Here is a 15,634-nt window from a genome sequence, read left to right as displayed (position 1 = left end):
GTTGTATGGTTGCGAGGTGTTGGCTATGGATAGAGTTGTGCACAGGGGGGTGGATGTGCTGGAAATGAGATGTTTGAGGACAATGTGTGGTGTGAGGTGGTTTGATCGAGTAAGTAATGTAAGGGTAAGAGAGATGTGTGGAAATAAAAAGAGCGTGGTTGAGAGAGCAGAAGAGGGTGTTTTGAAATGGTTTGGGCACATGGAGAGAATGAGTGAGGAAAGATTGACCAAGAGGATATATGAGTCGGAGGTGGAGGGAAAGTTCTGTGGGGCCTGGATGTGGAAAGGGAGCTGTGGTTTCGGTGCATTATTACATGACAGCAAGAGACTAAATGTGAACGAATGGGAACTTTGTTGTCTTTTCCTAGCGCTACCTCACACACATGAGGAGGGAGGGGATTGTTATTCCATGCGTGGCAAGGTGGTGATGGGAATGAATAAAGGCAGACAGTATGAATTATGTACATGTGTATATATGTATATGTCTGTGTGTGTATATAAATGCATACATTGAGATGTATAGGTATGTATATTTGCGTGTGTGGACGTGTATGTATATACATGTGTATGTGGGTGGGTTGCGCCATTCTTTCGTCTGTTTCCTTGCGCTACCTTGCTAATGCGGGAGTCAGCGATAAAGCAAAATAATAATAATAATAATATATATATATATATATATATATATATATATATATATATTATCCCTGGGGATAGGGGAGAAAGAATACTTCCCACTTATTCCCTGCGTGTCGTAGAAGGCAACTAAAAGGGGAGGGAGCGGGGGGGGGGGGGGGGGGGGGGGGGGGGTTGGAAATCCTCCCCACTCATTCTTTTTTCTTTTTTAAATTTTCCAAAAGAAGGAACAGAGAAGGGGGCCACGTGAGGATATTCCCTCAAAGGCCCAGTTCTCTGTTCATAACGCTACCTCGCTAATGTGGGAAATGGCGAATAGTTCGAATGAAAGAAAGATATATATATATATATATATATATATATATATATATATATATATATATATATATATATATATATTTATATATAGTGGTTCCAACAATGTTGTATGGTTGCGAGGCGTGGGCTATAGATAGAGTTGTGCGCACGAGGGTGGATGTGCTGGAAATTAGATGTTTGAGGACAATGTGTGGTGTGAGGTGGTTTGATCGAGTAAGTAATGTAAGGGTAAGAGAGATGTGTGGAAATAAAAAGAGCGTGGTTGAGAGAGCAGAAGAGGGTGTTTTGAAATGGTTTGGGCACATGGAGAGAATGAGTGAGGAAAGATTGACCAAGAGGATATATGCGTCGGAGGTGGAGGGAATGAGGAGAAGTGGGAGACCAAATTGGAGGTGGAAAGATGGAGTGAAAAAGATTTTGAGTGATCGAGGCCTGAACATGCAGGAGGGTGAAAGGAGGGCAAGGAATAGAGTGAATTGGATCGATGTGGTATACCGGGGTTGACGTGCTGTCAGTGGATTGAATCAGGGCATGTGAAGTGTCTGGGGTAAACCATGAAAAGTTCTGTGGGGCCTGGATGTGGAAAGGGAGCTGTGGTTTCGGACATTATTGCATGACAGCTAGAGACTGAGTGTGAACGAATGGGGCCTTTGTTGTCTTTTCCTAGCGCTACCTCGCACACATGAATTGTGTGCATAGGTATATATGTATGTGTCTGTGTGTGTATATATATATATGTACATTGAGATGTATAGGTATGTATATTTGCGTGTGTGGACGTGTATGTATATACATGTGTATGGGGGTGGGTTGGGCCATTTCTTTCGTCTGTTTCCTTGCGGTACCTCGCAAACGCGGGAGACAGCGAACAAAGTAAAACAAAAAAATAAAAAAAATAATATATATATGTGTGTGTGTGTGTGTTTTTACTCTCTTATTCAATTTTATCACAATCATCCTCACTGCAAATCACTGAAAACAAGAACCCCGATCTGTGTCATATTTACTTTTAGCATCCCATAAGCATCAACAAAGAGACCTTCCATTCTATCCAGCTCTTTTAATGCCAGAAACAGAGCAACAGTTCCAATGTGCTCTCGCATTCAACCGCACAATATTAGCACATTTATTTTCATATACTCCTAACAGAATTCAGAAATCTCCCATATACAGGTACACCACCGAATTTCTGGGAACTGATGGTTTGGCACCTTCTTTAGTCCAAACAAAATTATGTGAGGAACTTGAAATTTGAGGCCGCCAAACTAGTTTACTGGGTGGCCATAGATGGCATTGTGTGTATGGCACGCTTATTTACATTTTTTACACTGCACTTGTTGGGTGGTGATACCACAATTCTGTGAGATTCTTAGCTTATTTTGCTTACATTTAACCCTAGCTATGGCTTCTAAGACATATGAGGGTGTCAGTTGTGGTGCCAAACGTAAACACCAGTCCATATCGATCCAACATAAAGTAGAACTGTTGAAAAAAATGGACCGTGGTGTTTCGGTGCGTAAACTGTGTGACATCTATAGTATTGGCTCACCAACTGTTTATGATATAAAGAAGCAAAGGGAGAAAATATTGAAATTCTATGCAGACAACCATTCCAAGAAGCAAATGACGATTAGAAAAACTATGAAAGATGGTAAGAGTACTGAGCACAACTGAGTGATGATGGAATGGTTTTGACAGTGTTGAAGTGGACTTGTCAGGTAGCATGATAATGGACCAGGCTAAGTTGTTCCATAAAGAACTTAAATTACAACATGAGCATGACTATAACAAAGGATAGCTTCAAAGATTCAAGAAGCATCATAGAATTTCCATGAATAAAGTGTGCAGAGAAAAGTGGTCTATAAACCACGAAGGAGTTGCCAAGTATGTAGACGAATTCGCAAAACTCATAGCTGATGAGCACCTCAGTCCTGAGCAGGCGTATAATGCAGACTAAACTGCATTATTCTAGCGTTGCACACCTAGGAAAACACTAAAAACAGAAGACAAAGAAGACCCCACACGATTCAAACAATCTAAGGACAAACTTACCATCTTAGGGTGCTCAAACATTCAATATTTGTTTAATTTCAATTTCTAGCAGTCCATGGTATATTTTGGACACATGGGAGATGTATAATTAGTGGGTTGGAGTTTATATTTATCTTTATTTTGCTTTGTTGCTGTCTCCCGCATCAGCAAGGCAGCACAAGGAAACAGACGAAAGAATGGCCTAACCCACCCACATACACATGTATATACATACACGTCCACACACACAAATATACATACCTATACATCTCAACATATACGTATATATACACACACAGACATATACATATATACACATGTACATAATTCATACTATCTGCCTTTATTCATTCCCATCGCCACCCCGCCACACATGAAATAACAACCCAATCCCCCCTCATGTGCACGAGGTAGTGCTAGGAAAGGACAACAAAGGCCACGTTCGTTCACACTCAGTCTCTAGCTGTCATGTAATAATGCACCGAAACCACAGCTCTCTTTCCACAACCAGTGGGTCAGAGGTGTGTTGATGAATTATCATCATGTGACCACGGTTGGTCCGGCAAAGTCCATTAATCTGGCAGGGCATTGGAACCAAGAGTGCCGGAAAATTGTTGGTGTACCTGTACATCATAAGACACAAAACTTCCCTAATCCCCTTCCTATGAAAAAAAAAAAGTAAAATTTTTTTAACAATTCATGACATGCTGGGTAAAAGCACTACTGGAGATTAATGTAAAAACAAAAGTGTGTGTGCAAATGAGAGACATTCATTCAGAATAAGGGTAGATAATGAAGCACATAAATGATCTTCATTTTCCGATACATGCATTATTTAAATAATAAGTTACATAAACAACTCACCTGAAGACAACCTGGTGTCCACTTTTCAATTTTTCTTAACAAAGCCATTATACGTTTCTGTAATGCAGCTCTACCTGTTAGCAATGAAAAAATGCCAAAATAAGGTCATATCAATAACCATAAATACAAATCTTTCATCAACCCATTCAGTGCATTATGCATAGGTTTGCTCAATCCATTAGAGACCTGGCTTTCATAGTTTTAAACAGTAATAAAAGTGCCACTGAGGTTCTTACATTAACCATAAGCTGCCTAGGGTAATAATACACTTTACTATATAAAAAAAATTACCTCATTCATAATTTGCTAGCCATACTGACCTTATCTTGTATTCTGTCACTCAAGTTTTACAACTTGCTTACAGCTCATGATGTAAAAACTGTATTAGATTTATTGTGCAAAGGACCATGATACATATACCCAAGAGAAATAAAATTACCTGCATCATAATTTGTTGGCTAAAGTAACAATATCTATGTTCTATCACTCAAGTTTTAGAACTTACATTGTGTGAAGAAAAAATTACATTACATCAAATTTACATCAAGAATGAGTACAGTGTTGGAGAGCTATATAAATTTACCGGGAGTACAACAGCAAAAGTGTCTTTGAAACAGCAAATGAGATGTCCAGATATTCACTAAATATATGTTTCCACCCAACCTCCTCCACCAACAGCAGGGACGAACCCCATGATATATACATGAAACTATCTATATCTCTGATGCCTGTTCACCTCCTGCAACTCTCTCAACAGGGTGGCCATAGCAGCAGTCTCCATAACTAGTGAAATCCAGTGCCACTTCTTAGTCTTCAGTGACCCACCCTTAACAGCATTGAAAGAAGGTAATTCTAGCACAGTGTTTGCAGATGCTCCTTCCTTAAGTTCTGACCCACCCTTAACAGCATTGAAAGAAGGTAATTCTAGCACAGTGTTTGCAGATGCTCCTTCCTTAAGTTCTAATGTTCTTACTAATTACTTCTATCTAATGCTCTTGCCTAATGTTCCTACCAACAACTTCAACCCAATGTTTCTACCTCTTGTTCCTACTTACTACCTCCATTCACTGGCCTTATCATATTTCCAAAAAGCAGGGTTAAGGAATAGCACTCGCCACAGGAAAATCTACATCTACAAAGAATGACCACCCCAACTCTCATTTGCCCTCTTTTTCAACCCTTTCAACTTCCCCTAGACCTCCTGCTGCTTTCTCTTATACATCTCCTAGTCATTTGCACTACTTCCTTTTACATACCATCCAAACACCTCTCTTTTCTCTTTCACTAACAACTTTACTTCTTCATCCAACCACTCACAACCCATTCTAATCTGCCCACCTCCCATCTTTTGCATGCCACATGCACCTCTTGCACATGCCATCACTGCTTCACTAAATACATCCCATTCCTCACCCAATCCCTCATTTCATTTGCTCTCAACTTTTGCCATTCCTCACTCAATCCTTCCTGGTACCTCTTCACACAAGTCTCCTTTCCAAGCTCATTTACTCTCACCACTCTCTTCTCCCAAAATTCCCTCTTCTTTTCTGGAAACCTTTACAAATCTTCACCTTCGCTTCCACAAGACAGTGATCAGACATCCCACCAGCTCCCCTTCTCAGCACATCTACATCTAAAGCATCTCTCTTACACACCCATCAATCAATACGCAATCGAATAACGCCCTTTGACAATCTCACCCACTCATATATGCATACTTATGAATAGTTCTTTTTAATCCAGATACTCCCAATAACAAGTCTATTTTCAGCACAGAAATCCAATCATATACACATATATACATACATGACCATACATATACATACACATACATATACAAATCAACAAGCACACATACAAATACATATAAATATGCATACACAGCCATATATGTATACATTATATATATATATATATATATATATATATATATATATATATATATATATATATATATATATATATATATATATATTTTATTTATTTATTTATTATACTTTGTCGCTGTCTCCCGCGTTTGCGAGGTAGCGCAAGGAAACAGACGAAAGAAATGGCCCAACCCCCCCCCTACCCTTCCACATGTATATACATACATCCACACACGCAAATATACATACCTACACAGCTTTCCATGGTTTACCCCAGACGCTTCACATGCCTTGATTCAATCCACTGACAGCACGTCAACCCCGGTATACCACATCGCTCCAATTCACTCTATTCCTTGCCCTCCTTTCACCCTCCTGCATGTTCAGGCCCCGATCACACAAAATCTTTTTCACTCCATCTTTCCACCTCCAATTTGGTCTCCCTCTTCTCCTTGTTCCCTCCACCTCCGACACATATATCCTCTTGGTCAATCTTTCCTCACTCATCCTCTCCATGTGCCCAAACCACTTCAAAACACCCTCTTCTGCTCTCTCAACCACGCTCTTTTTATTTCCACACATCTCTCTTACCCTTACGTTACTCACTCGATCAAACCACCTCACACCACACATTGTTCTCAAACATCTCATTTCCAGCACATCCATCCTCCTGCGCACAACTCTATCCATAGCCCACGCCTCGCAACCATACAACATTGTTGGAACCACTATTCCTTCAAACATACCCATTTTTGCTTTCCGAGATAATGTTCTCGACTTCCACACATTCTTCAAGGCTCCCAGAATTTTCGTCCCCTCCCCCACCCTATGATCCACTTCCGCTTCCATGGTTCCATCCGCTGCCAGATCCACTCCCAGATATCTAAAACACTTCACTTCCTCCAGTTTTTCTCCATTCAAACTCACCTCCCAATTGACTTGACCCTCAACCCTACTGTACCTAATAACCTTGCTCTTATTCACATTTACTCTTAACTTTCTTCTTCCACACACTTTACCAAACTCAGTCACCAGTTTCTGCAGTTTCTCACATGAATCAGCCACCAGCGCTGTATCATCAGCGAACAACAACTGACTCACTTCCCAAGCTCTCTCATCCCCAACAGACTTCATACTTGCCCCTCTTTCCAAAACTCTTGCATTTACCTCCCTAACAACCCCATCCATAAACAAATTAAACAACCATGGAGACATCACACACCCCTGCCACAAACCTACATTCACTGAGAACCAATCACTTTCCTCTCTTCCTACACGTACACATGCCTTACATCCTCGATAAAAACTTTTCACTGCTTCTAACAACTTTCCTCCCACACCATATATTCTTAATACCTTCCACAGAGCATCTCTATCAACTCTATCATATGCCTTCTCCAGATCCATAAATGCTACATACAAATTCATTTGCTTTTTTAAGTATTTCTCACATACATTCTTCAAAGCAAACACCTGATCCACACATCCTCTACCACTTCTGAAACCACACTGCTCTTCCCCAATCTGATGCTCTGTACATGCCTTCACCCTCTCAATCAATACCCTCCCATATAATTTACCAGGAATACTCAACAAACTTATACCTCTGTAATTTGAGCACTCACTCTTATCCCCTTTGCCTTTGTACAATGGCACTACGCACGCATTCCGCCAATCCTCAGGCACCTCACCATGAGTCATACATACATTAAATAACCTTACCAACCAGTCAACAATACAGTCACCCCCTTTTTTTAATAAATTCCACTGCAATACCATCGCTGTCTCCCGCGTTTGCGAGGTAGCGCAAGGAAACAGACGAAAGAAATGACCCAACCCACCCCCATACACATGTATATACATACGTCCACACACGCAAATATACATACCGACACAGCTTTCCATGGTTTACCCCAGACGCTTCACATGCCTTGATTCAATCCACTGACAGCACGTCAACCCCGGTATACCACATCGCTCCAATTCACTCTATTCCTTGCCCTCCTTTCACCCTCCTGCATGTTCAGGCCCCGATCACACAAAATCTTTTTCACTCCATCTTTCCACCTCCAATTTGGTCTCCCTCTTCTCCTCGTTCCCTCCACCTCCGACACATATATCCTCTTGGTCAATCTTTCCTCACTCATTCTCTCCATGTGACCAAACCATTTCAAAACACCCTCTTCTGCTCTCTCAACCACGCTCTTTTTATTTCCACACATCTCTCTTACCCTTACGTTACTTACTCGATCAAACCACCTCACACCACACATTGTCCTCAAACATCTCATTTCCAGCACATCCATCCTCCTGTGCACAACTCTATCCATAGCCTACGCCTCGCAACCATACAACATTGTTGGAACCACTACTCCTTCAAACATACCCATTTTTGCTTTCAGAGATAATGTTCTCGACTTCCACACATTCTTCAAGGCTCCCAGAATTTTCGCCCCCTCCCCCACCCTATGATCCACTTCCGCTTCCATGGTTCCATCCGCTGCCAGATCCACTCCCAGATATCTAAAACACTTCACTTCCTCCAGTTTTTCTCCATTCAAACTCACCTCCCAATTGACTTGACCCTCAACCCTACTGTACCTAATAACCTTGCTCTTATTCACATTTACTCTTAACTTTCTTCTTTCACACACTTTACCAAACTCAGTCACCAGCTTCTGTAGTTTCTCACATGAATCAGTCACCAGCGCTGTATCATCAGCGAACAACAACTGACTCACTTCCCAAGCTCTCTCATCCCCAACAGACTTCATACTTGCCCCTCTTTCCAAAACTCTTGCATTTACCTCCCTAACAACCCCATCCATAAACAAATTAAACAACCATGGAGACATCACACACCCCTGCCGCAAACCTACATTCACTGAGAACCAATCACTTTCCTCTCTTCCTACACGTACACATGCCTTACATCCTCGATAAAAACTTTTCACTGCTTCTTACAACTTGCCTCCCACACCATATATTCTTAATACCTTCCACAGAGCATCTCTATCAAATCTATCATATGCCTTCTCCAGATCCATAAATGCTACATACAAATCCATTTGCTTTTCTAAGTATTTCTCACATACATTCTTCAAAGCAAACACCTGATCCACACATCCTCTACCACTTCTGAAACCACACTGCTCTTCCCCAATCTGATGCTCTGTACATGCCTTCACCCTCTCAATCAATACCCTCCCATATAATTTGCCAGGAATACTCAACAAACTTATACCTCTGTAATTTGAGCACTCACTCTTATCCCCTTTGCCTTTGTACAATGGCACTATGCACGCATTCCGCCAATCCTCAGGCACCTCACCATGAGTCATACATACATTAAATAACCTTACCAACCAGTCAACAATACAGTCACCCCCTTTTTTAATAAATTCCACCGCAATACCATCCAAACCTGCTGCCTTGCCGGCTTTCATCTTCCGCAAAGCTTTTACTACCTCTTCTCTGTTTACCAAATCATTTTCCCTAACCCTCGCACTTTGCACACCACCTCGACCAAAACACCCTATATCTGCCACTCTATCATCAAACACATTCAACAAACATTCAAAATACTCACTCCATCTCCTTCTCACATCACCACTACTTGTTATCACCTCCCCATTTGCGCCCTTCACTGAAGTTCCCATTTGCTCCCTTGTCTTACGCACTTTATTTACCTCCTTCCAGAACATCTTTTTATTCTCCCTAAAATTTAATGATACTCTCTCACCCCAACTCTCATTTGCCCTTTTTTTCACCTCTTGCACCTTTCTCTTGACCTCCTGTCTCTTTCTTTTATACGTCTCCCACTCAATTGCATTTTTTCCCTGCAAAAATCGTCCAAATGCCTCTCTCTTCTCTTTCACTAATACTCTTACTTCTTCATCCCACTACTCACTACCCTTTCTAATCAACCCACCTCCCACTCTTCTCATACCACAAGCATCTTTTGCGCAATCCATCACTGATTCCCTAAATACATATTTTCTTTTCTTTCTTTTAAACTATTCGCCATTTCCCGCATTAGCGAGGTAGTGTTAAGAACAGAGGACTGGGCCTTTTTTGGAATATATATATATTATTCTTTTTTTTATTATACTTTGTCGGTCTCCCGCGTTTGCGCGGTAGCGCAAGGAAACATATGAAAGAAATGGCCCAAACCACCCCCATACACATGTATATACGTACGTCCACACACGCAAATATACATACCTACACAGCTTTCCATGGTTTACCCCAGACGCTTCACATGCCTTGATCGAATCCACTGACAGCACGTCAACCCCGGTATACCACATCGCTCCAATTCACTCTATTCCTTGCCCTCCTTTCACCCTCCTGCATGTTCAGGCCCCGATCACACAAAATCTTTTTCACTCCATCTTTCCACCTCCAATTTGGTCTCCCTCTTCTCCTCGTTCCCTCCACCTCCGACACATATATCCTCTTGGTCAATCTTTCCTCACTCATTCTCTCCATGTGCCCAAACCACTTTAAAACACCCTCTTCTGCTCTCTCAACCACGCTCTTTTTATTTCCACACATCTCTCTTACCCTTACGTTACTCACTCGATCAAACCACCTCACACCACACATTGTCCTCAAACATCTCATTTCCAGCACATCCATCCTCCTGTGCACAACTCTATCCATAGCCTACGCCTCGCAACCATACAACATTGTTGGAACCACTACTCCTTCAAACATACCCATTTTTGCTTTCAGAGATAATGTTCTCGACTTCCACACATTCTTCAAGGCCCCCAGAATTTTCGCCCCCTCCCCCACCCTATGATCCACTTCCACTTCCATGATTCCATCCGCTGCCAGATCCACTCCCAGATATCTAAAACACTTCACTTCCTCCAGTTTTTCTCCATTCAAACTCACCTCCCAATTGACTTGACCCTCAACCCAACTGTACCTAATAACCTTGCTCTTATTCACATTTACTCTTAACTTTCTTCTTCCACACACTTTACCAAACTCAGTCACCAGCTTCTGCAGTTTCTCACATGAATCAGCCACCAGCGCTGTATCATCAGCGAACAACAACTGACTCACTTCCCAAGCTCTCTCATCCCCAACAGACTTCATACTTGCCCCTCTTTCCAAAACTCTTGCATTTACCTCCCTAACAACCCCATCCATAAACAAATTAAATAACCATGGAGACATCACACACCCCTGCCGCAAACCTACATTCACTGAGAACCAATCACTTTCCTCTCTTCCTACTCGTACACATGCCTTACATCCTCGATAAAAACTTTTCACTGCTTCTAACAACTTTCCTCCCACACCATATATTCTTAATACCTTCCACAGAGCATCTCTATCAACTCTATCATATGCCTTCTCCAGATCCATAAATGCTACATACAAATCCATTTGCTTTTCTAAGTATTTCTCACATACATTCTTCAAAGCAAACACCTGATCCACACATCCTCTACCACTTCTGAAACCACACTGCTCTTCCCCAATCTGATGCTCTGTACATGCCTTCACCCTCTCAATCAATACCCTCCCATATAATTTGCCAGGAATACTCAACAAACTTATACCTCTGTAATTTGAGCACTCACTCTCATCCCCTTTGCCTTTGTACAATGGCACTATGCACGCATTCCGCCAATCCTCAGGCACCTCACCATGAGTCATACATACATTAAATAATCTTACCAACCAGTCAATAATACAGTCACCCCCTTTTTTAATAGATTCCACTGTAATACCATCCAAACCTGCTGCCTTGCCGGCTTTCATCTTCCGCAAAGCTTTCACTACCTCTTCTCTGTTTACCAAATCATTTTCCCTAACCCTCTCACTTTGCACACCACCTCGACCAAGACACCCTATATCTGCCACTCTATCATCAAACACATTCAACAAACCTTCAAAATACTCACTCCATCTCCTTCTCACATCACCACTACTTGTTATCACCTCCCCATTTGCGCCCTTCACTGAAGTTCCCATTTGCTCCCTTGTCTTACGCACTTTATTTACCTCCTTCCAGAACATCTTTTTATTCTCCCTAAAATTTAATGATACTCTCTCACCCCAACTCTCATTTGCCCTTTTTTTCACCTCTTGCACCTTTCTCTTGACCTCCTGTCTCTTTCTTTTATACATCTCCCACTCAATTGCATTTTTTCCCTGCAAAAATTGTCCAAATGCCTCTCTCTTCTCTTTCACTAATACTCTTACTTCTTCATCCCACCACTCACTACCCTTTCTAATCAACCCACCTCCCACTCTTATATATATATATATATATATATATATATATATATATATATATATATATATATATATATATATATATATATATATATTCATACTCACTTGCCTTCATCCATTCCAGGTGCCACCTCGTCCCACAGGACACAGCATCACTAACCACCACTTCAGCAAGATAGCGCCAAGAAAACAGACAAAACAGGCTACAATTGTTCGCACACAGTCTCTAGCTGTTATGTTGTAATGCACCGAAACCACAGCTCTCTATCCACACACACACACATATCATATATATATTTATTTATTCATTTTGCTTTGTCGCTGTCTCCTGCGTTAGCGAGGTAGCACATGGAAACAGATGAAACAATGGCCAAACCCACCCACATACACATATATATACATACATGTCTAAGCACGCAAATATACATACCTATACAACTCAACGTATACATGTATATATACATACACAGACATATATATATATATATATAAATATATATATATATATATATATATATATATATATATATATATATATATATATATATATATATATATATATGTATATATATATATATAGGGTGGGGGAGGGGGCGAAAATTTTGGGAGCCTTGAAAAATGTGTGGAAGTCGAGAACATTATCTCGGAAAGCAAAAATGGGTATGTTTGAGGGAATAGTGGTTCCAACAATGTTGTATGGTTGCGAGGCGTGGGCTATGGATAGAGATGTGCGCAGGAGGATGGATGTGCTGGAAATGAGATGTTTGAGGACAATGTGTGGTGTGAGGTGGTTTGATCGAGTAAGTAACGTAAGGGTAAGAGAGATGTGTGGAAATAAAAAGAGCGTGGTTGAGAGAGCAGAAGAGGGTGTTTTGAAATGGTTTGGGCACATGGAGAGAATGAGTGAGGAGAGATTGACCAAGAGGATATATGTGTCGGAGGTGGAGGGAACGAGGAGAAGAGGGAGACCAAATTGGAGGTGGAAAGATGGAGTGAAAAAGATTTTGTGTGATCGGGGCCTGAACATGCAGGAGGGTGAAAGGAGGGCAAGAATAGAGTGAATTGGAGTCATGTGGTATACAGGGGTTGACGTGCTGTCAGTGGATTGAAGCAAGGCATGTGAAGCGTCTGGGGTAAACCATGGAAAGCTGTGTAGGTATGTATATTTGCGTGTGTGGACGTGTGTATGTACATGTGTAGGGGGGGGGGGTTGGGCCATTTCTTTCGTCTGTTTCCTTGCGCTACCTCGCAAACGCGGGAGACAGCGACAAAGTATAAAAAAAAAAAAAAAAAAAAAAAAAAAAAAAAAAATATATATATATATATATATATATATATATATATATATATATATATATATATCTCCTTCTCACATCACCGCTACTTGTTATCACCTCCCCATTTGCGCCCTTCACTGAAGTTACCATTTGCTCCCTTGTCTTACGCACTTTATTTACCTACTTCCAGAACATCTTTTTATTTTCCCTAAAATTCAATGATACTCTCTCACCCCAACTCTAATTTGCCCTCTTTTTCACCTCTTGCACCTTTCTCTTGACCTCCTGTCTCTTTCTCTTATACATCTCCCACTCAATTGCATTTTTTCCCTGCAAAAATCGTCCAAATGCCTATCTCTTCTCTTTCACTAATAATCTTACTTCTTCATCCCACCACTCACTACCCTTTCTAAACAACCCACCTCCCACTCTTTTCATGCCACAAGCATCTTTTGCGCAATCCATCACTGATTCCCTAAATACATCCCATTCCTCCCCCACTCCCCTTACTTCCATTGTTCTCACCTTTTTCCATTCTGTACTCAGTCTCTCCTGGTACTTCCTCACACAAGTCTCCTTCCCAAGCTCACTTACTCTCACCACCCTCTTCACCCCAACATTCACTCTTCTTTTCTGAAAACCCATACAAATCTTCACCTTTGCCTCCACATGATAATGATCAGACATCCCTCCAGTTGCACCTCTCAGCACATTAACATCCAAAAGTCTCTCTTTCGCGCGCCTGTCAATTAACATGTAATCCAATAATGCTCTCTGGCCATCTCTCCTACTTACATACGTATACTTATGTATATCTCGCTTTTTAAACCAGGTATTCCCAATCACCAGTCCTTTTTCAGCACATAAATCTACAAGCTCTTCACCATTTCCATTTGCAACACTGAACACCCCATGTATACCAATTATTCCCTCAACTGCCACATTACTCACCTTTGCATTCAAATCAACCATCACTATAACGCGGTCTCGTGCATCAAAACCACTAACATGGAGATGTTAGTGTGGAGCAGTTAGATGTGGAGCAGTGTGGTTTCAGAAGTGGTAGAGGATGTGTGGATCAGGTGTTTGCTTTGAAGACTGTATGTGAGAAATACTTAGAAAAGCAAATGGATTTGTATGTAGCATTAATGGATCTGGAGAAGGCATATGATAGAGTGGATAGAGATGCTCTGTGGAAGGTATTAAGAATATATGGCATGGAAGGCAAGTTGTTAGAAGCAGTGAAAAGTTTTTATCAAGGATGAAAGGCATGTGTACGTGTAGGAAGAGAGGAAAGTGATTGGTTCTCAGTGAATGTAGGTTTGTGGCAGGGGTGTGTGATGTCTCCATGGTTGTTTAATTTGTTTATGGATGGGGTTGTTAGGGAGGAGAATGCAAGAGTTTTGGAAAGAGGGGCAAGCATGAAGTCTGTTGTGGATGAGAGAGCTTGGGAAGTGAGTCAGTTGTTGTTCGCTGATGATACAGCGCTGGTGGCTGATTCATGTGAGAAACTGCAGAAGCTGGTGACTGGGTTTGGTAAAGTGTGTGAAAGAAGAAAGTTAAGAGTAAATGTGAATAAGAGCAAGGTTATTAGGTACAGTAGGGTTGAGGATCAAGTCAATTGGGAGGTAAGTTTGAATGGAGAAAAACTGGAGCAAGTAAAGTGTTTTAGATATCTGGGAGTGGATCTGGCAGCAGATGGAACCATGGAAGTGGAAGTGGATCATAGGGTGAGGGAGGGGGCGAAAATTCTGGGAGCCTTGAAGAATGTGTGGAAGTCGAGAACATTATCTCGGAAAGCAAAAATGGGTATGTTTGAAGGAAAAGTGGTTCCAACAATGTTGTATGGTTACGAGGCGTGGGTTATGGATAGAGTTGTGCGCAGGAGGATGGATGTGCTGGAAATGAGATGTTTGAGGACAATGTGTGGTGTGAGGTGGTTTGATCGAGTAAGTAACGTAAGGGTAAGAGAGATGTGTGGAAATAAAAAGAGCGTGGTTGAGAGAGCAGAAGAGGGTGTTTTGAAATGGTTTGGGCACATGGAGAGAATGAGTGAGGAAAGATTGACCAAGAGGATATATGTGTCAGAGGTGGAGGGAACGAGGAGAAGTGGGAGACCAAATTGGAGGTGGAAAGATGGAGTGAAAAAGATTTTGTGTGATTGGGGCCTGAACATGTAGGAGGATGAAAGGAGGGCAAGGAATAGAGTGAATTGGATCGATGTGGTATACTGGGGTTGACGTGCTGTCAGTGGATTAAAACAGGGCATGTGAAGCGTCTGGGGTAAACCATGGAAAGCTGTGTAGGTATGTATATTTGCGTGTGTGGACGTATGTATATACATGTGTATGGGGGTAGGTTGGGCCATTTCTTTCGTCTGTTTCC

General features: G+C 41.5%; 1 protein-coding gene across 1 annotated transcript in view; it reads right to left on the bottom strand.

Annotated features, from left to right (window-relative positions):
- Positions 1-15,634, bottom strand: part of Nf1 (neurofibromin 1) — a 1,160,697-nt gene that overhangs the window by 714,449 nt on the left and 430,614 nt on the right. The window contains exon 16 of the mRNA XM_071663491.1: positions 3,847-3,920. Within this exon, the coding sequence (XP_071519592.1) occupies positions 3,847-3,920 (74 nt within the window). The remainder of the gene's footprint in view (positions 1-3,846; positions 3,921-15,634) is intronic.

The sequence above is a fragment of the Panulirus ornatus genome, chromosome 7, assembly GCF_036320965.1.
Source record: "Panulirus ornatus isolate Po-2019 chromosome 7, ASM3632096v1, whole genome shotgun sequence".
Taxonomy (NCBI): Eukaryota; Metazoa; Arthropoda; class Malacostraca; order Decapoda; family Palinuridae; genus Panulirus; species Panulirus ornatus.
Note: the sequence above shows the minus strand (reverse complement) of the source record. Positions and strands in the feature narration are given on the sequence as shown.